Below are 22,362 nucleotides of genomic sequence, written 5' to 3'. Positions count from 1 at the left end.
AACGCACACAACAATCAGGCACAAATTGAAGGTCAGCAAGTTGTGCCAAAAATACGAAAGCAAACAAAAATAAAATCTGTCACAAGAAAGCACACACAGGCTATATTCGGAATAGGCATGCATTAGCATCAATATCAGATAGCATCGGTATCGGCGTGTCAATAGGACAAGTATATGAACTTTTCTCGTCCTTGGCATTTAATTTATGTTGCCTACCTTGCGGCGCGCGCAACGAAACCAAACGACGATTAAAAATAAATAAATGGCATAACAACTGGATTAAGCTGTCGGTTGTTGTATTTCATTTAGCTGAAATCTCCTACCTTTGTTTCTTGCGTTGAGTGTGCCGTTTTTTGCCAACTTTCGCGTTCAGCTGCCAGCTTAGGTGCAATATTTTATCAAGCTGCCAGCACGATTCCATGAAAAGAAACAGCAACAGTTAATCCGTCAACAATGGCCCCGTCGCTCAGTTTTATTATTTTAGGCTTCACTTCTGCAAATCCTTTTCTGTCTGTGGGAAATCGAACCCTTAATACTTAAAAATAGTTGTAGCTTGCATTCGTTCTTTTATAAGGAAGAACTTTAACTATATTCACTACTTTCCAAAGATTTTTAAATACATATATATACTTTTACAAAGTTCAGTGAAAATGAGTTCTAACTATTTTCACCAATATTCCACTCATGCAGGTGGAACTTCCCTTTACATATTTCATAAATATAGATACTTTCTTCAATCGGTTAACTGGCGTTAAGCACAACACAGCGAAATTTGCATATTGTAAATAAGTCTAGGAGATTTATTAATGAGCTTTATCAAATTTCAAGTGCATATTTATTTGTTTCCTGTACTGCAAACGCATTCAGCCATTCATAAAGCCAATTAGTGTTCGATAAACCTGTGCATACACCTCAATAAATCACAAACGTTTGTTGTATGTAATTTTTTGTTTGTTTGTTAGGTTTTTAATCGAATTACTTGTCGGCGCTTAATGCGAACGTGATTGTGTTTTCAGTTCTGTGAATTTAAAAATTTTCAGCGCTCATTTCAAGCGCTTGTAAATGAGGTTGAACGATTCGCTCGATGCGACACCCTTTGGGATTGTTGGCTTTCAGGCTCATTTCACTAAAAATCAACTTGATATATGGCTAATGATGTTGACAGCATACGAGGCGAATAAAAAGAAAACCGACAAGAAATATACAACCTTCGGCAACTATGGCGCCCTTGTTCCCTTAGTAGACGTTGACGGTTCGGCAGGGTCTGTGGGCGTTGGGGTCGAGGGGTCGTGGGGTCGTGGGGCCGTGGGACCGTGGGGCAATCAACAAAAGCCCATACATGCGCTTATTGCAGCTGGGGCATACACGGCTTGTAGGACATAGTCAATATAGGTTCGCGGCATTGTAGGCAACAGCAACAATATCTAGATGTTTGTTTGGGTGCGCCCTAATTGACAAATAATAAAATTGCATTCGCAACACTGTTCGATAAAGCAAAGGAACCAACAGCTCGATATATTTGCCACAAAGCAATCGTTTCTGTTCCTGTCTCTGGCATTTTGTTATCGATATGCGCACTCGTTGCTAAGAAAATGAATAAATAAATGCAAGCTTTAAAGTCGACAAGAAAACTCGTTATTTTTATGGATATTATTATTGAAGCCCAAGCCACAGAAATGTTTATCGTTCACTCAACGTTGATTAAAGAGAATTTGTTAAGTTTAAACAAACAAATGTTCGCATGCGAAATGTCTGAACTTAGCTTTGAGCACTCGCCTGTTGCTTGCAATATGATAGAAAATTGTTGCGCGTTTATAGTGTACTGTATTTGAGGTATCTAATGGTCGGACCCAGCGCTGATTGCTGTTGCATGTTGTTTAGGGTTTACCTCGTGCATGCAAATTAGCATTTTGTTGTTGCCGTGAATTGATTTTAAGAATCGCCAGCAAAATAAGCTAATCAAATGCTCGCCAATGAATAAACAACCCGATGCGTAATTGAAGCCAGCAAATAGGCGAAGGCGGGGCCCGTTCGTGATGGTCGTTGTGCTATACAAAAAAGTAAAAATAAAAATAAAATTGATTTGCATTTTCATGGGAATTATGCAACAGTGCAGCGACAGCTGTCGCTCGGCGCAAGCGCCACAATAACTGAAATGATGCAATCAATTCTTTGGGACTGTAATTACTTTGAGTGGGTTACCATCACCATCACCATCACCACCGCCATCGCCATCGACATCAGCATGGCAAATAGAGGCAATCGATGGCGAAGCATCTTCCCAATTCCACAGAAAATGCAATGCATTAAAGCATCAATGCGTGCATGTTCCGCAAATATCGTAAAATGCACTGTGTAAAAGAACTTTCTGCTTTCGCATTTGTTTGCTTTAGTCACAATTTCAAGTTGAAAGAAACTCTTGGCTTATTTGCATATCGATTGATTTTTAAATAACTGCATATTGTTTACCTATCGAGCGCTATCGATTATCGATAACCTTTGCGAGCTCGCATTGAGTTTACTGCAAGTGCATCAAAATTTCAAAAGCAGCCTTCAATTTTATTTTTGCAATATACCGTGCTGCAGATTTTCTTTATATTGACAGCCAGCTGATTGAAAAATGCAGGAAGCGTGTTTTTTTTTTTGATGCTGGCAATCAGCTAATTGAACCAAACTAAATAAGGTCGGACTGCCAGAAATGAGGAATGATGGCCAACTAGCCAAGTTGGCAAACAGGAGAGCTGGCATCTGACAACTGGCATTAGCAGCAAATCAATTAGCATTGTTATTCGCTGAGATTCAGGGTCAAAGTTCACGCCTCATAGTTTTTCCACTTCGCAGTTGCTGGCCCCAAAATGTGTGCTCTTAATTATGCAGCTTGTTAGTGCCACAAAAAATTAAAAACACACACAGAACAAAAAGAAGAAATGCCACACAGTCGTTTTTTTTTTTTTTTTTTTTTGCACCGAAGTGAGCCCCAAGGCCAACATCTGGCTGGTCCCGTGCAACACTTTGGCACTGTTGCCGCCACCGTTGCCTGTGAATGAGCAGAGTTTTGGCGGAACGTGGCACACACAAATGCTGCCGGGTTACATGTTGCGCTCGGGCCGGAGCCAACTTTTGTGCTGCTTGAGCATGTGGCATGCGATGTGATGTCGCTGGGAGGCAGGCAATTTTTGCATTTGCCACACAGCTTGGCAGCACCGAAAAAGTTCACTTGCTCTTCATTTTGAGCAGGAATTGTGTGCGAATGCGTTTGCCGCACCTACTCGCGTTTCGCAAATGCCGCTCCATTTTGGTTTTAGAGCGTGCGACAAGTGTTGTAATTTATGGTGAAAAAATCCTTACACGGCATTATTCGTAATATTCTTATGCTTAGCTTGTTCGAAGCTCGGATGCTGTACTTCGCTTTCAGGCTTCACACCGATCTGTTTATTCATCAGATCAGTTTTCATATCAAGCTAGATTTCAATATATTCTTTGAAATATCGATAACATTTGACTACAATTGACACTAGGCTCGCTGCAATCGAAACAATTTTCTACACTATCGTTGATATTTCTTATCGATCAACGGTTTTTAAAACATTCCTCTCGACTAAAAATCTTCTACGTGATGGGAATTTTATACAATGTCCACTGATAAAGTTGTTTTGTTTTTTACAAAAAGTTCTGTTTATTGATTGCCCAGACAAAAATTAATTGAACCGCGGCCATTCGAAAAACAAATGAAATAATTAAGCACAAAAGAGTTTGAGTTTGAGTAAGAGTTTCAGTCGCAGACAACACTTTGTAATTGTGTTAAACAAAAACAAAAAAAAACAGCAACAAAAACATGTTTGTGTTCCGTAGCCAAAGGAAACATCCCACAGAAACGTGACCACCTAGCCACAAGTAAACCGAGCCCAACGCAATGTCCGACAACGCCAGCGAGAACAATGGAGTCACAGCTCCGGGCGGCAGTCATGTGCCGCCGCCACAATACATAATTACCACGCCCAGCGAGGTCGACGCCGACGAGGTGCGCTCCGTGGCAGATCTGGAGCTCAGCTCGCCCAGCGACGACAACGTCTTTGTGACGGGCCTAACCGAGCTGCAGCAGCAACAGCTGCTGCAACAGACAAAGCTCACACACACCCAAAAGTACAGCCAGACATCGAGCAGCAGCAGCACCAGCAGCAAATTGGCCACGCGCTCCTATTCCGTGACCAGCAGCAGCAGCAGCACAGCCGCTGCCGCCGCCGCTGCCGTGGCACAGCAGCTGCAAATGCAGCAGATGCAGACGCAGACGCAGCACACCCAGCAAAAGATCATATCGAGCAGCACGCGCAGCCAGAGCCTGCAGTCGAGCGCGATTGTTGGCGAACAGAGCGGACACATGCTGAGCACCGCGGCGGCCCTGGCCCAGCAGCTGAAGGCGCAATCGTCGACCTCGATCATCACCAGCGAGCAGCGCAGTGGCAGCAGCAGCAGCACCACACGTTACGTCAGCTCCACAGCGCAGAGCGGCAGCACGGCGACAGGCGTGGGCAAGACCAAGTTCCAGAGTTTTCTGCAGCAGCCGGAGGCGCACGGCTTTCTAACCGCCCATCAGAAGCATGTGCGTCAGTTTGTGCGCTCGACATCGGCACACTCGGAGGCGGCTGCCAGCATGACACCGGTGAGCGGTGCTAGGCCGGAGAAATGCATACGGAGCGCCTCCACACAGATCGATGATGCTTCGGCGGCCAGTGGAGATGGTGTTGGCATGGGTGAGGCGGGCATGCAGCTGTCCATGTCTAAGCTGGGACTGCAGCAGTCCTCCTCGATACTCATCTCCAAGTCGGCCGAAACCATTGAGATGAAGAGCAGCTCCTCCTCGGCGGGCATGCGCACCCAGCTGACCCTCAGCGGTGGCTTTCTGGCGCCGCCCAATCGCAAGATCACCATCTTAAGTCCGATACACGCCCCACCGGGTCTTCATGACATGCTCAAGCGAGCCGGACGCTCGCCCTTGTCCCCACGCATCAGTTTCCCGGGCAGCGAGGCGGATCTCTTTGGGTATGTATGCAAGAGCTCATCTTATAAAGAATCCTTTAATTGTGTCACGACCTCTTCAATCCTACTAAATTTGACGGCGTTTCGATACCTTAGCCCATTGCGCTACTCAATCACTAGAGTTTAGTTGTGTTAAAATTTCTATAACGTAACTGACTGGCAGAATCCATATAACCATGTCGGTTGTGCATCCGCAACCTCTATAACATAGCTGCCATATCAGCTATGCCCCTTGCATGCATGCTAGACGGATATTATGCTATTATGAAGAAAACATATAAGTTATAGGCATATAGGCAGTCCGACTTTGTCCGTTCTTCTGTCTGCCTGTGTGAGCGCGTCTATCTCAGAGACTAGTAAGAGCTAGGACTATTCTATTCCAATGTCCACAAAATCGATAAGTATCGATAAATATCGAGAGACAGCTTCCTTCTTTTAAATATATCTTAATCCAATTCACAAGAAAACGGCGCAAAAAGTGTTTAGAGTAAACTTATTGCATGCATGTATGGCATTTGCCTGCAAGGATATTTAAGCTTCGGCGCACCAAAGAAAACTTAGCCGACCCTATAAAACTTGCCCCAAGGGGCAAGGCGAGTGCTTGGCGAGTTGCTTGTCTTGGACACTCTAGACATATTTTTCTTTATTTCCTTTTGTACCTTCGCATCGAAGCAAAGGCCAATTGCAAACTGTTGCCAAACAGTTCCGTGAAGTATTGACTAACCGAGTAGACGGGCCAAGTTCTTATGCCATATAACATAATTTTGAGACTTGTCAAAACTGCCTTTAGCGGAGAAGCTGAGCTGCCTAACACGATAATGTTGTTAACAAAAACTCTTGGATTTCTGTTTATGAACTTAGCCGTTAAACAGTTTTGACACAAAATCGCTTAGCTAATGCGCATTGTTTGTCCACCGAGAGACAACAAAAATCTTTTGATTAACAACATTGTCAACACAGACGTCTGCCCTTGCCGCCTTCGGCTAATGAGCTTGCTTATGTCCGCTTCCGTGTCCTGTGTCTGTATCCGCGTCTTCCGCGTGTCCCGTGTTCCGCTGCCCTCAGCCGTGCGCCCACAATTTGCATATGAAATGGTTCTCTCATTATTAATTGTTATTTTGGCTGCGGGGCAAATCGCGTATACGCTCAGTGTGCGCTCCAAATGTCATTCGCAGTTCGACAGTTGTCAGTTGTCATCTCTGCCCCGCCCCAGCCCGCCTTGCCAGGCCACATGCACCCCTCCGTTGCCCGCCGGCTGCGATTGCTGCCCTCGGCCCAGTTCGCTGTCAAAATGCCAAAATTGTTTGTCATAGACGTATAATTAAATTTAAATGTTTTCGTTTGCGACGTGGCAACAACAGCGACATTACAAAGACGCAGACAAAGCGAGATAAAGAGAGATAGAAAGCGGTGAGAGAGAGAGAGAGAGAGAGAGAGAGAGAGGTGAGAGAGAGGGAGGGAGAGAAAGAGACGCACATGTATCTATAGAGACGTTATCCATGTGAATTACAAACGTCAGAGCAAGAAAAATAATTGCGACAATTACCCGCAGCAGCATCCACGGCTACAGTCAGTGCCATAAATAGGCGAACCCAATAACCAGTGAAGGGGTAACAAAACTTTTCGACGAAATGACAACAAAATCTATTAATTATAAAATCAACCCAATACCCAGTGCGAACTGCACTTGCCCGCACACGTGGCCTCTTTTTAAACAAACATTATTTAAACAGGTGTTGTCAGCCGTTAATCTGCTCAGATATCAAACATATTGATTTATTTACCTGTTTTCTTCAGCTCTATATAAAGACTGAGAATCTGAGGACTCAGATTCTCACTTCAAACTCACCTTCAAAATATCTAAGTGCAGTTCGAGAGTATGCGAAAAATGAGTGGAAAATTGATGTATAAAGGGGGTTAAGGCTGTATTGATGCTAAATGCCAAGAACGGCTAAAGCCGTGCAATGTTAGCTATATATATATATATAAAATTCAACTCTAGACGTCTCCTCCCCAAAATGTGTAGACTCAAACGTTCCACATGCGGCAAATGGTTGTTGCACAAGATTTATAGCATATAGCTGGAACCGAGCAAGGCCGGATAATACCAGCTAGTGCATTGGCGCTTTAATATAAATTTTAATATATGCACAAACAGCATATAGTTTCCCTTAATTCCATGAGCGCAGCCAAAATTATAAGCACTAAAAAAATGAATACATAAAAAAGACGGTATGCTATACCCATATTTCACTTATTGCTGCAGGCCTAAACGAATGCCAAGCGAATAGTTTGTATAACATTTAAAATCACATTTAATTTGTTTGTTGTTGTTGTTTTTTGTTTTTGTTCAAGTATGTTTCGCCTGCTAATTTATGCAGGAACATGGCTTTATAAACAAACAAAATGCCATTAAACAATCAGCAACAGTTGACTCCGAAGTCCTAATACTCTCGCCTTTACTGTCTGTGATAAAGGCAGGCTTAGAGCTGCTCTTCGAATAACTGGAAGCTGATATTTAAAGCAAACTTAACTTAAATAGCTTAAAGCTGCTTTAATCACAGTCATCCAAACTTTGGTTAATTGCAGAAATATAAAATTATATTTCACAGTAAAATATTTCTGGGCGACTGTTAATAAATTCTTTTAAAAAGAAGCAGCTAAATAGAAAGAAAATGTATATGCCAAACGGACTTAACTAACTTTTTCAGCTTAAATAGAAATAAAATAGCAATTTATTCAAGGAATCTAATGTGGGAAGCTTGCTCTCAAACACAAGCTAGTTCTGATAAAATTTTATATAAACTTTATTTAAGGGAGCGTAATTTGAGCAATATTTTAATGCCCGCTTTTAGTGCATAATTTTCTCAAAAATGCAATTTAATTTACAAAAAAAAAATGGATACTAATATAAAAAATATAAATAAATTTATTAGATATAACTTAAGCTGAAAGAACAGATAAGATTATCCTATTTCTATAGAGCTATATGGTATCGCAGACGAAGGGAGCCTGGCTCACAAGCTAGTCTGAACTTCGAGGCCAATTCCTCTTTGTCTCAAATGACCACACGGCTTGGTTACTTGGATGCCAATGCAGCTGAATGCGAGTGTCTATGAATGCCAATATATATCAATCTGAGTTGTATATACATATATATATATATATATATATATGCGAATTCGTGGTGAACGCATCACAGAATTCCTCGAAGCAAATTGCACTTTGTCAATTATTTGTTCGGCAACATTGTGAAGGTAATGCCAGTGCCTAACGCATAGTTAGGTTTAAATGTAAATTACTATTAAATATCCTGATTGGACAGTTGATATTGTGAAGAATGCGTTTTAATGAGGCTATCAATTTGTAGGTGGCAAGTTTCAGCTCCCTCGAGGCGTTAATTAACAACAGATGCATATCAAGTGTATTGCAATGTTTGTTAACTTTAACAACTGCGCATGTTCTCTGCTAATGAACTCTTCAAACATTATGCGCCCGCAGCCCGCAGCCCGCCGCCGTTCGGCGCGACTCTTGCGTTTACTGTGCCGCATTCCATCAAAGCGCATATAAACATTCCGGCGGCTTTGTTAACAGGAATGTGTTGAACTTAACTATTTGGTGCTGGCTTTAAATTCCGACTAAGCCGCCAAGCTCAATCCAGTCCAGGCCCGCGCAGCCCCGCGCAGTCGAGCCCACCCTTCGGGCACAACTCTCACAGTGTACACATAAATCTCTTAAAGCCAAGGGCTCAACTTTTGCGCTTTATGTATGCGTGACTTATGTTTACAGTTTATTTATTATTTAAAACATAACAGACAAATGGACCAGACCGGGCCGGGCCAGGCCAGCCCATGCCAGAAAAGCAAAGATAAGAATAATTTTTAAAGACCAAAAGAAACAGAGCGCAACCGACGCAACAAGAGAAACAGCAGAGTAGGATACAGCTCTGGGGAGCCATTGCCCAGGGATTGACTCGACTTACACTCTGATTTGGACTCCATTTATATTGTGTCCAAGTATTTTTCAATATGCCGCCTTCCCCACCCCGAATGCAACGCCCAGTGGGCAATTCTAATGCCAAATTAAACTGAGCTGCTAAAGGCGTTCTGGGAGCTCGATTAGAGGCCGAGCGGAAGCAGTGTGTCCCCCCTCCAGAAAAACATGCCGCAACGCTCGCTCACCCGCTCGTCGCACAGTTTCAGCCCAAAAAGGCAGTCGAAGAGGCTCCAATGACAAACAGGCAAATAAAACCCGCAGTAACAGTACGAAAAAAGAAACACACAAACAAAATGAGACACAGAGACGCGGGTGGCCTGGTTGCTTAGGTGCGGGCCCAAAGAGGAGGTGGGGGGTGGCTGGGTTTGCTTCGGCCCGGCTAAGAAAACCCTTTTAAGACATCGGCACCGCGCGTGCCTTTTCGTTTGTATATATTAAATTTGCGTTGCATACTTCACGGCGATAATGAAGGCATTTTTGCGCGCAAGATAACAAGGGGAAAGGGGATGGTGAGTGGGTGGTGCGGGAGGTGCGGGTGTTGCTGTGAGGCGGAAAAAGCTGAGCTAACGCCGCAACCAACCCACCAAAAGTGTGTGTATCGCCTCAATTAACTGCGAGTCGCGAAATGAAATTCCTCTCAACCCCAACATCGAGCGTTGCCTTTGAGGCGTAATGTACCAGAAAGCGTCTTACCTATGAGCTTTAGCTAACTTAACTGTTAAATATGCATTTAAAATCACCTCGAAATGTTGTCGGAAAGCGCCATTTAATTCCATATTTAAATATTGCAAATGCATTTGCCCTATTCGAAAGTGTGTCCATTTTCATGTTGCATGCAATTCGCATTATTGTATAATCCCTTTCTCGGGAAACCTGTTCTTCACCAGTTTTTAAAAAATAAACGAAAAAATAAAACACACACACATAAAAATGCCAAATCAGAAATTCATGCGAAATTCCCGGCATAGTCAAACAACTGAAACAACAGCAAAACAAACAAAAAAAAAAAACCAAATACAGTGCGAATGAAAAGTATGTCCATTTAGGACGGGTTTTAAGCAACAACAACAAAATGCCATGAATGGCAAAAAAGAATTGAATAAAAATAGAAATAAGACAATGGCTTTTGAAAAAACATGTGTATATGCATACACAATATTGCGTATACGCCGCGTAGTACAAAGGCCAAAGCGTATCAGATCCTAATTAATAAGGCATCAGAACTTAATATGCGCACGCAAAATGCTGCAGTCAAAGTGTGTTAGATAGAAAATGAAAGTAAACGGGGGGGGGTATGTGTGTGGGGCGGGGACAATGGTGGTGACAGAGAGAATCAGGGAAATGGCTTGAGATTTTTGCTCTTTATTGCTTGTTGTTATCTGAAAGTCGATGGCGCTTTAGGCTGAGGCAGCCGCAAAGTATGCAACACTGTGCCTGCAGCTGACGTCGCGGCACGTGCGGCGGCACGCTAAGGAGCACGATGCGGGGCCAACGGGGCGAACTGCAGGCAAAGACCTTCAATAAAGTCACAAAGCACACAGAAAATGTGCAGCAAAGAGAGGGCAAGCAAAAAAAAAAATGCAAGGCAAAATAAAAATAATAAAAAAATCTGTGCACTTGCAAGTGCCCGACTCACACATACCCTCTGCGCACATAAACAAGCAAGTTCCATGACTCGCAAATCAAAGGCAGCGCAAATATCAAAAGTCTAAGCAAATCCAGAAATGGAAGTATATACAAATTTGGTGTCTACAGCTTGAATATTACTCGAGATAATGCAAGAAGGAAAAACTAGAAAAACTAGAAATTTAAGGGGGGAAAACCGAGCATAACCCCAACTTTGGTGTCTATAGCTCGAATATTTCTCGAGATATGCAACACTGAAAAACTAGAAATCAATCCTGGGCGATTTATCGATAAAAAAGAAATCCAATATTTATTTATATTTATATATGTATAAATTATTCACGATATCCTTCAGGCCATCACGCTTAAATCCTTTTGAATGTTAACAGGGTATTAAAAAAAAAAAATCTAACATATATCAGCAAAAAATTGAAGCGCGTGGCATGGCGATTTTTACCTGCAATCAGTGGGGCAGTGATGGCAGAGGGGTGAGAGGGGGCCACGCTGTGTGTTGTGCATGAGAGTTGAGCAAACCGAGTGGCAGCTGCCTTTCGATTTGTGTCAACACAGTGGGCGTACAGCAGATGAGGTGGAGGGTGGCGGGGCGTATGGCAAGCGTCTTGTTTGTTTGCATTTGCTTCGCGAGCGACTCAAGACTCACGTAATTACATAATGCACATTACAGCGCATTGAAGCGGCGTCCAGTTGGGCCAAGGTGCAACCCAAATGACTTCTCGCGAGGCTCAATCAGCCAGTGTCCTGCACAAGGACTCTCCGTTGCGGTGCGGGGCAAATCCAAGTCAAAAGTTGAAAAGCTCTCGGACAGCTTTTATATACTGTTATCACGGTGCTTTTCACCACATCGAGCTTTTGCCTAGTGCAGACACATTGTGTAAAGTTTTTGGTGAAAGCTTTTACCTGCCGCGGAGCTTTTGTGAATACTTTAAAAGGCAAACGGCATGTTCTTTACGCTTTTTGTTGCCCCACTGAACGGAGCGCTTTTAAAAGCAGCGCCAATTTTTACCAGCTGCAATACAATTTTAACTAGAAGCCAAAAGCTTTTAACGGCACTTTACTTAAACACCTTAAAGCATTTGACAGCTCCCTTGCTGTTTGATGCTGAAACGAATGCTGCAAAAAAATAGAATTCAATCAAAAAAGAAAAAAGCTTTTTATTCCTAAGTAATAATTAACTGTAAATATAATAGAGCAGAAATGAAGGGAAGGCTTTTAAACAGAATTAAATAGCTTTCATTTGAGCTTTAAATCGAATACATTTAAGAAATGCTTTAATTCTAATCAATAATAAATTTATTAAAATATATTATAAACTAACATAAAACAAAATAAGCAAAATATAAATCTTAAGTAAAATTTTAAACATTTAAAACAGAAACCAACCTAATATAAATTAGTATAAATAAACGATAAAACGGTTGAAAAAGAAACTTAAAAGCTTCTCGTTCTAGACCAAGAACCAAAGCTTTGCTTGCGCCACACATTAAAGCTCAACTTCAATTGCCATTTAATTCAGATATTATTTAGCATACTTGAATTCTTCTCAATTTTATTCTAATCAAAACTCTGAACTAATTTGTATGCATTGATTTTTCTCTTTTTAGGTAAGTCCAATTCAAAGTCTTTGCTAATTGTCTCTGGTATTCCCCGGTAAGTTCGCAATAGCGCTAAATTATTTGTTATAAAGTTCAAACGCTTGATTTCTTTGGCCACAAAGGGGCGTCGATTTGGCCTAAATAACAATCAATAAACGGAATTAGTGCGTGAATTTTGTGGGCCAGGCGAAGAGTCGTCGCGGCATTGAATTTTAAAATATTGCGTATACGCAGGGTGTGCGGTGGCAGCAGGGCGCAACTGGTTGTGCGCCTAGAGGAGGGAATAGAGGAGGGGGAAGGGGCGTCGGCAAGGCGTGGCAGTCTGTCGATCGCCGCGCTAATAAAAAATTCGCAACATTTTGAACTTTGGCATTCCTCTTCCTTTTTTTTTTTTTCTTTGACTTGGACGTTTTTCTGATTAAATTTGAGGGGGCGGAAACGGAGCTTGCTTGCCAGCCAGCCAGCCAGCCAGCCGCTTGTTAACTTGAGACCCCCTAAAACCACGCCCACCGCTTAAGCCGAATATGCTGCTTAGTGAAGTGGGCTTGGAGGCGTGTCCGGCATCGGCCCCCTCCCGCAGCGCTCAGCTTCTGTTTGTTATCAAGTGCAACTTTTGCATCAGCCACATAGAAAACTCAAAAGCAAACAAAAAAAAAAGAAAAAACTATTAAGAAAAAAGAAAAATAGAAAATAATAAATGAGAAAAATATTATAAAGCGTATGCAATTTGTTGCCTGGTTGTTGGCCACGCCCACCCGCTGGGCAGGAACTGCAGTCGAGTTTAGTCAATGCCATGGACATAATGCACATGCATGCATGTATACACACACACACACACACACACACACACACACACACACGCACACATACTTAGGCAAGCGCTTATTCACTCGGCAAGCAAATCTCAAACGAAAACAGAGTTCAAAGCGCAGGAAATTGAAAGCATTTAAGTAAACGAAAACTAGATGAAATTATCTGCACGAATGTGCTACAGCGCGTATACCCTGTAAATGCTTCGCTCAAACGAAATGCTTCGCTCCTATAATGTAGGAGCATATCCAAATAGTTCTGCTTAAAATCGCCTCAAGTTATAATGTGTCAGGGTGAGATCCTTGCTTGCTGCCTGCCTGTTTACAGGGTATCGCTTAAGCGAAAGCTCTTAACTGCAGCATTATTGTCTATATATCCGTTAACAACTATTTTTTATGTACATTTTGCACAATAAAATGCTGGGCAAAATGAGAAAAGTTGCGGCACAAAAACCTTTTATTTAGCTCAGCTTTTTCACATATTGATTATAAAAATGCATAAAAGTACTCTCTACGTAGAAACGCACAAATTAAATTGTCTCAATTTATGGACATTTTTTAACTAGACACAAAACGATGTTAACATCCAGCAAGCTTCCAAAAATCTGGCACTTTACATAGAGCGGCGCCAACAAAGAACAACAACTAAAACAATCAAAAAATTTACAGACCAAAAAGCTCTCTGTGCAATATGATTGTTGTTGTTTGCATTGTTGTTGTTGTTGCTGTTGTTGCTGTTGTTTGCATTGTTGTTGTTGTTTATGTTGCTGTCGTTGTTGTTGCTGCTTTTTTGTTGCTATTGTGGGGCTAGTATATCTGTAAAGCGAGTGCCTCCTGGGTGCCATTTTCCATTCATTATTTAGTTGCTCTGCCCCTGAATGTTGCTGCTGCTGCTGCTACTGCTGCTGCTGTTGTTATTGTTTATTGTTGTTTCTGTTGTTGTTGTGTTTTTGTAAAAAACACACAAAGCAGCGAGCACAACAGCAGAAGCAGCAGCAGCAGCAGCAGAAGGGCACAAATTTAAAACACCGAAAACAAAGAAGCATCGAAACATTTGGCAAATGCTCTGCAATAATTGTGTGTGAGAAGCGAAGAACCTTAGTCGGTAACGAGATGGTATAACGATATCGATATATATCGATTAGTTAAATAAAAATTTTATTTAATAAAGTCTGTTTCGCATATCGATATCGATATATATGGATTAACAAAACGGTCCTTTTATATTAAATTAAAGCACGTTTATCGATATCGATATGTATATGATAGCCCGTATATCGATATTTATCGACAATCATGTCATATCATATTATAGCCTAAATCGCTATCGATACATATCGAGTACCTAAATATTAACGCCTTATTATCGATATCGATATAAATCGATAAACGATAGAATTTTATAAGCTCTGTTTATCGATATCAATGGTTCATCAAAAGAAACATTTTTTACTATGTATATCGATATCAATAATCAAAAAATAACCAAATAATATTTTCATATGATACTAAAGCCTTTTTATCGATATATATCGATTACCTAAATAATCAGCTTATAATAGGATAGAATAGGTTAGGATAAAGACTTGCATTTAATTTGAGGCAAAGCAGTTTGATCCGCGCAAAGCCAGTTAATAACCTTAAAATCTAATCTAATATAACACAAAAATAAAACACTTAAGCTTAATAAGAGAAGAGAGCTTCTGTATATAAAAAAATAACTTGAATTTATGGCTTGAAGAATAAGCTAAAATGAGAACAATTTGCTTGAATTAAGTTTATGCGATAAATTGAGCTTTATAGTGGAAGCTGTTTGATGCGTTGTCAGACGATGAGTAGACTCAGATTGCAGACAATGTAAATAGATATTATAAGTGGAGCATCGCATTGAATTGAAAGCGTTTGCTAAACGCATTGCCCGGGTCAAAATACAACTGAATTCGGCCTTATCCGCAGAGCCCCAAAGGCCGCGAAAGAGTGTATTTGGTCCGAGAGCGAACCGCAGGCGGTTTTCTGCTCAAGAGCTCATCTTGACAGATCTTAGCAGTTGGGCGCTCTTATGCAAATGATGGCAAAGGGCATAGCTGGGAAGTGACAGGACCCGCAGCTAGAGGCCATAAAACCGTAAACATAACCGGGAGCCAGCTGTGGCCTCTTGGCCACCACCTGGCTATGCCGGGTCCAACATCAAAATTAGCCACCAAGGAGCAAATATCAGCGCATCCGATTGCCCATTGTGGCTGTTGTTGTCGTTGTTGTTGCTGCTGTTGTTGTTGTTGTTGTTAACGCTGGCAATTTTCATTTAAGCCAAGTGGCCCGCTTCACGTTTACCGCTGATGGATAACTCTCGAGGCGAAGCTGGCTGGATAATTGCAATGCGAGCCCGCAGCTCGCTGGGTCATGAGTCGCGGGTCGCGGGTCGAGGGTTGCGGGTTGCCGGTTGCGGGTTGCGGGTTGCGGGTCATAGCAGTTTTCTTATTGGATTGCTTGGCAAGAAATTTGAAACTTTCCAGGGGAGCAGCTGGATGGACCCCTTGGACGCACCTGAGCTGAGGGCTCAAGAGCCAATAACGAATTGTGAAGCGAAAGCTGATGCCTCAACAAATTCACATGACTTGGCTTACGCCGAGGGAGGGGGCGTAGGATGGTTGGGGGGAGGGGGCTGCTTTATAGGCGGGTGATTGATAATACTTATATTATTATTGTTCTTATTATTGTTCTCATTATAATTATTAGTATTATTATACCCTGAACCCATTGAAAATGGGTATAAGGGTATATTGTATTTGTGCAAAATCCAAATGTATGCATAACAGACAGAAGGAAGCATCTCCGACCCCATAAAGTATATATATTCTTGTTCAGCATCAATATCCGAGTCGATCTAGCCATGTCCGTCCGTCCGTCCGTATGTCTGAACGCAAGGATCTTAGAACCTATAAGAGCTAGCGACTTTTTTTGATGTAGGTGCTCCTAGTGCCCGCGCAGATCGAGTTTGTTTCCGATAATCGATAACTTACTCCGTTTCCAAGCAATCGATAAAAATCGATATCGATATCCTGTTGTTTTTTTTTTTGGGCAATTTTGGTAAATAATAAGAGCTAGAGTCACCGAACTTGACACATAGCTTCTAAAATAGAATATATATCTGCATTTAATGTTGGAAGAAGAGGGTTCAGGGTATCCCCTAGTCGGAAGCTCCCGACTTAAACCTCTTACTTGTTTTTGTTTTGTGAAAAGTCTTGTTTCTCAGATTCGGCGAAAGTAGCTCAGGATTGACTTACTTATGGACTTTGAACTATTTCAATCTGAAGGTTAACCTCAACTTGTCCTTATTAATTCTATGAATTTTCCACCCTTAGGGAGCTTCGCTTCGCACAAGAAGCCTTTCCCAGAATCAGCAAATATTACTTGTAGATTTTTGTATCTAAAAATATTCTGATTTGTGAGGTATTAAAATGTAGGCATATATACCCCCCCCCCCCCCCTCACCCCTACCTGAAACTGAAGCTCAGATGCCTATGGGGAATATTAATTATGCTATATCATTTCGATTAAAGCGACCTATTATGAAACATTTTTAGCATTAAGAATCACAAATACAACTAGTTGAATCCAAGCCCAAATCACTTTTTCAGCGATCAGGCCAGATAGTTATCTAGTTAGTTAAAGTTAAAGTTAAAGTTAGTCTCAATTTGGCGAAACTTTCGGTAGGCATTTTTTGTTGCATCGTGTTAGCCAAGACGGCAACCAGCACCCAATACTTGACCCCGCCGTGGCCGGCTCCATTACAAATGCAAATGCCGTTGACTATTATGGCCTGTGGCTGGGTGGGGGGGGGAGGGGGGGAAGCTAAGAAGCGTAGCAATGCGTAAATGAAGTTTTCAAGTGCAATGCACAACAACAAGAACAGCAACAACAACAACCACAACAACAACAACAACAACAACAGCCGCTCTATGATAGTCGCAGCGCAGCAATGCTTGACGCTGGCAGCGCAGCAGCAGAAGAGCGCGCAGTTTGGTGTTGCTGCGCAAAGAGAGACAGCGGTAAGAGAGAGAGAGAGAGAGAGAGAGAGAGCGAGAGAGAGAGGAAGATTGTAGGCATTTGACTGGCGCTTACTCTGCTACTCGTTGGGCAGCGGCGCTGTTGTTGACAATTGTTAAGCAATTGAATAGCAACTACAACAACAACAACAACAACAGCAACAAAAATACGCGAAGTTTTATTAATTTGTAAGCATTTGCTCTCTGCGCATGCAGCCTCCCACATAAGAACAATGGAAACAACAATAACTGTTAAAAGCCTAAACTTCAGCTTGAACAAAAAATTGATGCACTGCCTACGCAGCACCATCGACATCAGCAACGGCATCGACGTCGACGTCGACGTCGGCGTCTACTACTGTTTTGCGCACGCTATTCACGTTGAAGCACGTAGCACGTAGACGGCAAAGCGCCGCTGTCTCCGTCTCCACACAGCTTCCATTGGCACTGGCTGGCTTTGGCTTTTGGCGGCGTGCGTGGTCGGTCGGTCGGACGGTGGGTCGGACGGTGGGTCGCTTGGTCGTTTTGCTCGCACGCTCGGTCAGCGTCGGCGTCGTCGTCGTCGTCGTCGTTTACGTTGCTCTCCCACAAAAACGTTGGCGTCGCGCGTCGCTGGCTCGATTGGTGCCAGTGTTGTGCGGTCGCTGCAGCTGTGAGCATCGCGAGAGCGCGTGATGCGTGCGTGTGTGTGTGTGTGACAGACAACAAACCGTCTCGCGCTCGAAATTCAAATAGAAACGTTAATATATATATATATATATATTTTTTTTTTTTTAAATAAACAACAAGTGCAAAAAGCACAGCAGATTTTATGCATTTTTTTTGACAATTTTTTTGCAAGTGTTTCGGCAGCGCTGCGGGCCGGCGACTGTCGCAGCAGCAGCAGCAGCGACGCCAAAGAAAGAGGCGCACAAAGCAAACAAAAATTACATAAAACAACAGCAAAAAAAAAAAACGAGGCAAACAACAGCGCGAGCAGCGGCGGCAGCAGCAGCAGCAGCAGCGGCAGCAAAACCAAAAAGCGAATCTAAATTAAAATCGTAAATCAACGCAAATCACACAGCGACAGCGACAGCAGCGGCACCGGCAGCGGCAGCGGCAAAAGAAGAAGCAGCAGTAAAGGAAAAAAAACAAAAAGAAGAAGAGAACAGAACAACAACAATTGCCGCTTATCAAATGCCGCGACGTCGACGACGCGCGCCGCGTGCGTGAATGTGCGTTGGTGTGTGTGTGCGCGCGCCCTTGTCTGGGTGCCTGTGTGTCTGTGCATGTGTGCGTGAGTGTGCGGCAAAGTTTTGAACTGGCGGCCAAAGGCGACAGCGCTGCCGCTGCCGCCGCCGCCGCATCAGCAGCAGCAGGTGCAGCTGTAGCGCCAGCAGCGCGTCAACGGCGCAGCCACAGCCTAACGGCAGTTACAACAACAGCAACAACAACAGCAACAACAACAAACGGCTCTACGGCGGCTGCCTCAACACAGACGCCGGCATTTCGAACGAGACATTTGCTAAAAGCCACCGCCAAAGTGAAAAAGAAGAAGAAGTGGAAGCAAATCAGCTTTGTCGATGACACGCTGCAGTCAACATCGCTGCTAGTGCCAACAGCAGCAGCCGCAGCAGCAGCAGCAGCAGCCGCCTCGCAGCAACGCAAACGCTCCACCTGCAGCGCACCGCCAGCGCTGGGCGCTGGCAGCGCCGCTACCCATTCTCATTCCCATACGCAGTCGACTGCGGCGCGACGTCTGAGCAAATTCCTTAAGCAGAGCGCACACAAAACAAGCAGCGACGCAGCGCCAACTGCACTAACAGCGGCAGCGGCAGCGGCAGCGGCAGCGCAGCGACGCAAATCATCGGCAGCATCGATCATTGTCGAAACGGCGCTCAACGCCGCCGCCGGCCGTTGTGCAAGCGGCCGAACTGCTGAGAAAGCAGAGGCAGCAGAGAGAGCACAGAGAGCAGAGAGAGCAGCAGCAGAGAGCGCTGCTGAGCACACTGCCAGCCGTCACAGCAGCAGCGCCACGGCGGGCACCGCGACCGAGGAGGGCAGCAGCAATTGCAATACGAATACCAATACAAATACAAACGCTACAAGCGCATCCGCAACCGCATCCGCGTCCGCATCCGCATCCGCAACGACATCTACCTGGTGCGGCAGCATTAACTTTCTCGTTTATATGGTTTGCTCCTTCTGCTGTTGTTGCTACAATTATCGCAATTCCCCAACAAGGTTAGTGGCTACAAAGCGCCCCACCCCCCATCCCCTCCTTCACTTTCAAATTAACTGATCTATACCCTAAATTCCCTTGCTGTGGGGTAGCATGATTCGCATACGAATGGAACACAGTTTGTCCGAACGCCTCGCTAACGGACGAGCTGCTCATGTATTATTAAATGTATAATATTTTATTTTTAATGCACTTCTTCCATAGTTTAACTAATTACAGTGTAGTGTAGTGTAGATATTCCAATCAGTTCTTATACCATCTGCAAGGGTATGCGCACTTCGGCTAGCCGAAGAACAACAACTTTTCTCATTTCCCTTTCGTTGTAAGTCTCTCACGTAACTCCCTCTTAAGTAACACCTTTCTAGCTATTAAGTTTCCTCTTAAGCTCAGCTGCTGCTCTCTTATCAAATGTAGCTCTTAAGTTTCTCCAGTGCTTCCTTTGGCCCTGCTCCTCTCCTAAATGACGAAAGATTTACCTATAAGACTTGCGTGTCGCGTGCCAATCGGAGGCTTGTATTATGATGTTAATTTGAAATATAACAAGAAAAATAGAAACTGGTTTGTCAACTGGTTCCACGCACAAAGTTCGCATCATCGAGCTGGGGCCAGATTAGGCAAAGCGATCTTTAAACAAACTAGAAACTGACAAAAGCTTGGGGTCGAAAGGGTTTAAGAAACTAGCATAGCTTGATTAGCTCGAAAGTTCGCCGATTGTTCGAGTTCGAATTTCCCAAAGCTCTAAATTTCCTTATAAGAATCGCATATAATCTTATATGAATTGATGGAGTTTAAAGGTCAAATTCGAAAAAGTAAAAGAAATGCCTAGCAACGTTTCCAATTGCAAAAAGTAAAAGTCTAACTACGCTTCCAATTGCAAACAATAAAGTCTAGCTATGCCTCCAATTAGAACAAATACAGTCTAACTACAATTCCAATTATGGCACATACAAATTTCAGAAAATTCAAATTTTCCAATTCTGAAAAATCCCGTTGAATTTGCAATTCGAACGGTTCACTTATAATTGCGGTATAACGATACTGTAAGCAACCGCCCCCCGCCCGCCCCGCCCCGCCCCGCCCTGCGTATGGTCCACACGTTTAATTTTCAATTTTCAGGTTTATTCGTTCGATTTTCCGCAAGTCCGCCTCACACACACACACACACACACACACACACACCATAGACATTGATTCCGATGTTTCGGTTCTTTCTACGCTTTTTTTCATAATCAGAACACTCTAGTTGACCACAAACCGTCCCCCCACCCCACCCCACCCCACACTCTCTACGCCTCAACAGCATCCCCTCCCCCTCCACCGTCTCGCCGAATCAGGCCTAATGGCCGAGAGGCACTCGCTGCTATGAAACCCACTTGGGACTAATTATTAGTTTGCCATTCCGAGTTCGAGTTCCAATTCCATTTACCGTTCATCGGGTTCGTTCATCTCGCGGGCGCCGGGCGCGCCGAGTGGGAGAGAGAGAGAGGGCAATAGGAGCTGTCGTCACATATCGTCAATGGGCGAGTGGCTTGGGGGGCATGGCACAGGCAGGTCAATCAAATTTTTAGGCTCCGATTAGAATGCCTGCGCACACACACAAACACACACACACACACACACACGCACATATATTAAAAGATGTGCTAGCAAAGTTCTCTGCTGGCTGCTTGGCCAGGCGCGAGGTCAAAGTTCAAGGTTGCCACACACACACACACACACACACACACACACGCACACTTGAGTCGCTCATTTTCGTTTTTGCTGCTTTGCGAATGAATTCGGCAGCAATTAACTGTACTTCTCTTAAGCTTCTTTTAATTGTGTAAATTGCGAAATCTGCACAACTTGTCAATCGCATCAAAGCAAACAACAAGAACCACAACAAAGCGACAGTCACAAATCCCAATAAGAATTGGGCAGGCAGCAAGAGCTTCAAGCACACAGACACACACACACGCACTCACACGCACTCACACAAGCACTTCAAAGCAACACCATCTGCATCGTTGCGTTCTCTTGCTCAGTCTCGCTCTCTGCCGGCGCCGCAGCCGCTGCCTCTGCTCGGCGTGGCGTGGCGTGCCGTGCCGTTTTCGATGTTTCTCTGCAGGGGGGCCGGTCTGGCAGGTGCCGTTTCTTGTGCGCTTGTTTGTTTGATAAGCGCACGCGGCGGCTGCGATCATCGCTGCGCTGCTGCTGCTGCTGCTGCTGCTGTTGTTGTTGTTGTTGTTGTTGTTGCTGCTGCTGCTGCTGATAAGAATCGTCGGCACACTTTGAAGCTGCTGGCCGACTGCAAATAAAACAGTTTTTGTTGTTGCCTTTCTTTATGCCCTTTACCCATTGAAAATGGATAAGCATGGGTATATGCAAGTCTTGCCAAAGCATGTAACAGTTAGAAGAAGGTTACGCATATCCGAGCCCATAGAATACATATTCGGGCCCAACTCTCTATTAGTCTAAATGAACGCGCCAATCTCTTAAGCTGAAGCTCAGTTTCGGCCTCTATGTATGTGGAGCACATACAGATTGCAGATTACAGGGTATCTTCAAGTCGACCACTCACGGATGCAGCACCTTGTGTCTGGTTTTTACCGCAAGCGATAAATACAGCACAAGAAGAAGAAGAAGAAGAAGCAGCAGCAGCAGCAGCAGCCGCAGCAGCAGCAGCACAAGATTAGCGCGCGACGCATTAATAAAATTAATAATAAACACAAAAGGTAAATAAAAACATGTGCAACACGATAGCCGTAGCAAGATCTGTGTCAAGTGCAAAGCAACATTTCGATAAACCGCTCAAAACAGAATTGAAAACGAAAAAAATAGATATGCCCGATTTGCGGTAAGTTAGCATGAGAGTATGCATGTGTGTGTGTGTGTGTGTGTGTGTGTGTGTGTGTCTGTGTGTGTGTGTGTGTGCAATGCAAAGTATTTCGCAAGCTCAATTCTTCTTTTGGCACTCTTATACACTGTATCACTCACATGTGTGCTTGTGTGCGTGTGCGTGTGAGTGTGATTGG

At 43.7% G+C, this 22,362-nt stretch overlaps 1 protein-coding gene across 10 annotated transcripts in view; it reads left to right on the top strand.

The window, feature by feature from the left end:
* The window catches only part of dnc (phosphodiesterase dunce), a 210,619-nt gene that overhangs the window by 109,396 nt on the left and 78,861 nt on the right, over window positions 1-22,362 (top strand). For 4 of the 10 annotated variants that reach the window (XM_032440243.2, XM_015169138.3, XM_015169135.3 and 1 more), the window contains exon 3: window positions 3,853-5,040. The exons of 5 other annotated variants lie outside the window; for them this stretch is intronic. In XM_032440243.2, coding sequence (XP_032296134.1) covers window positions 3,914-5,040 — 1,127 coding nt within the window. In that variant the 5' untranslated portion in view covers window positions 3,853-3,913. Of the gene's footprint in view, window positions 1-3,852; window positions 5,041-18,273; window positions 19,351-22,362 lie in introns of those variants that run through there. One more of the 10 variants, XM_070211251.1, reaches the window with a different exon arrangement.

The sequence above is a fragment of the Drosophila virilis genome, chromosome X (assembly GCF_030788295.1).
Source record: "Drosophila virilis strain 15010-1051.87 chromosome X, Dvir_AGI_RSII-ME, whole genome shotgun sequence".
NCBI classification, from domain to species: domain Eukaryota; kingdom Metazoa; phylum Arthropoda; class Insecta; order Diptera; family Drosophilidae; genus Drosophila; species Drosophila virilis.
The sequence above is the reverse complement of the archived record's forward strand: the minus strand, read 5'-3'. Positions and strand labels throughout refer to the sequence as shown.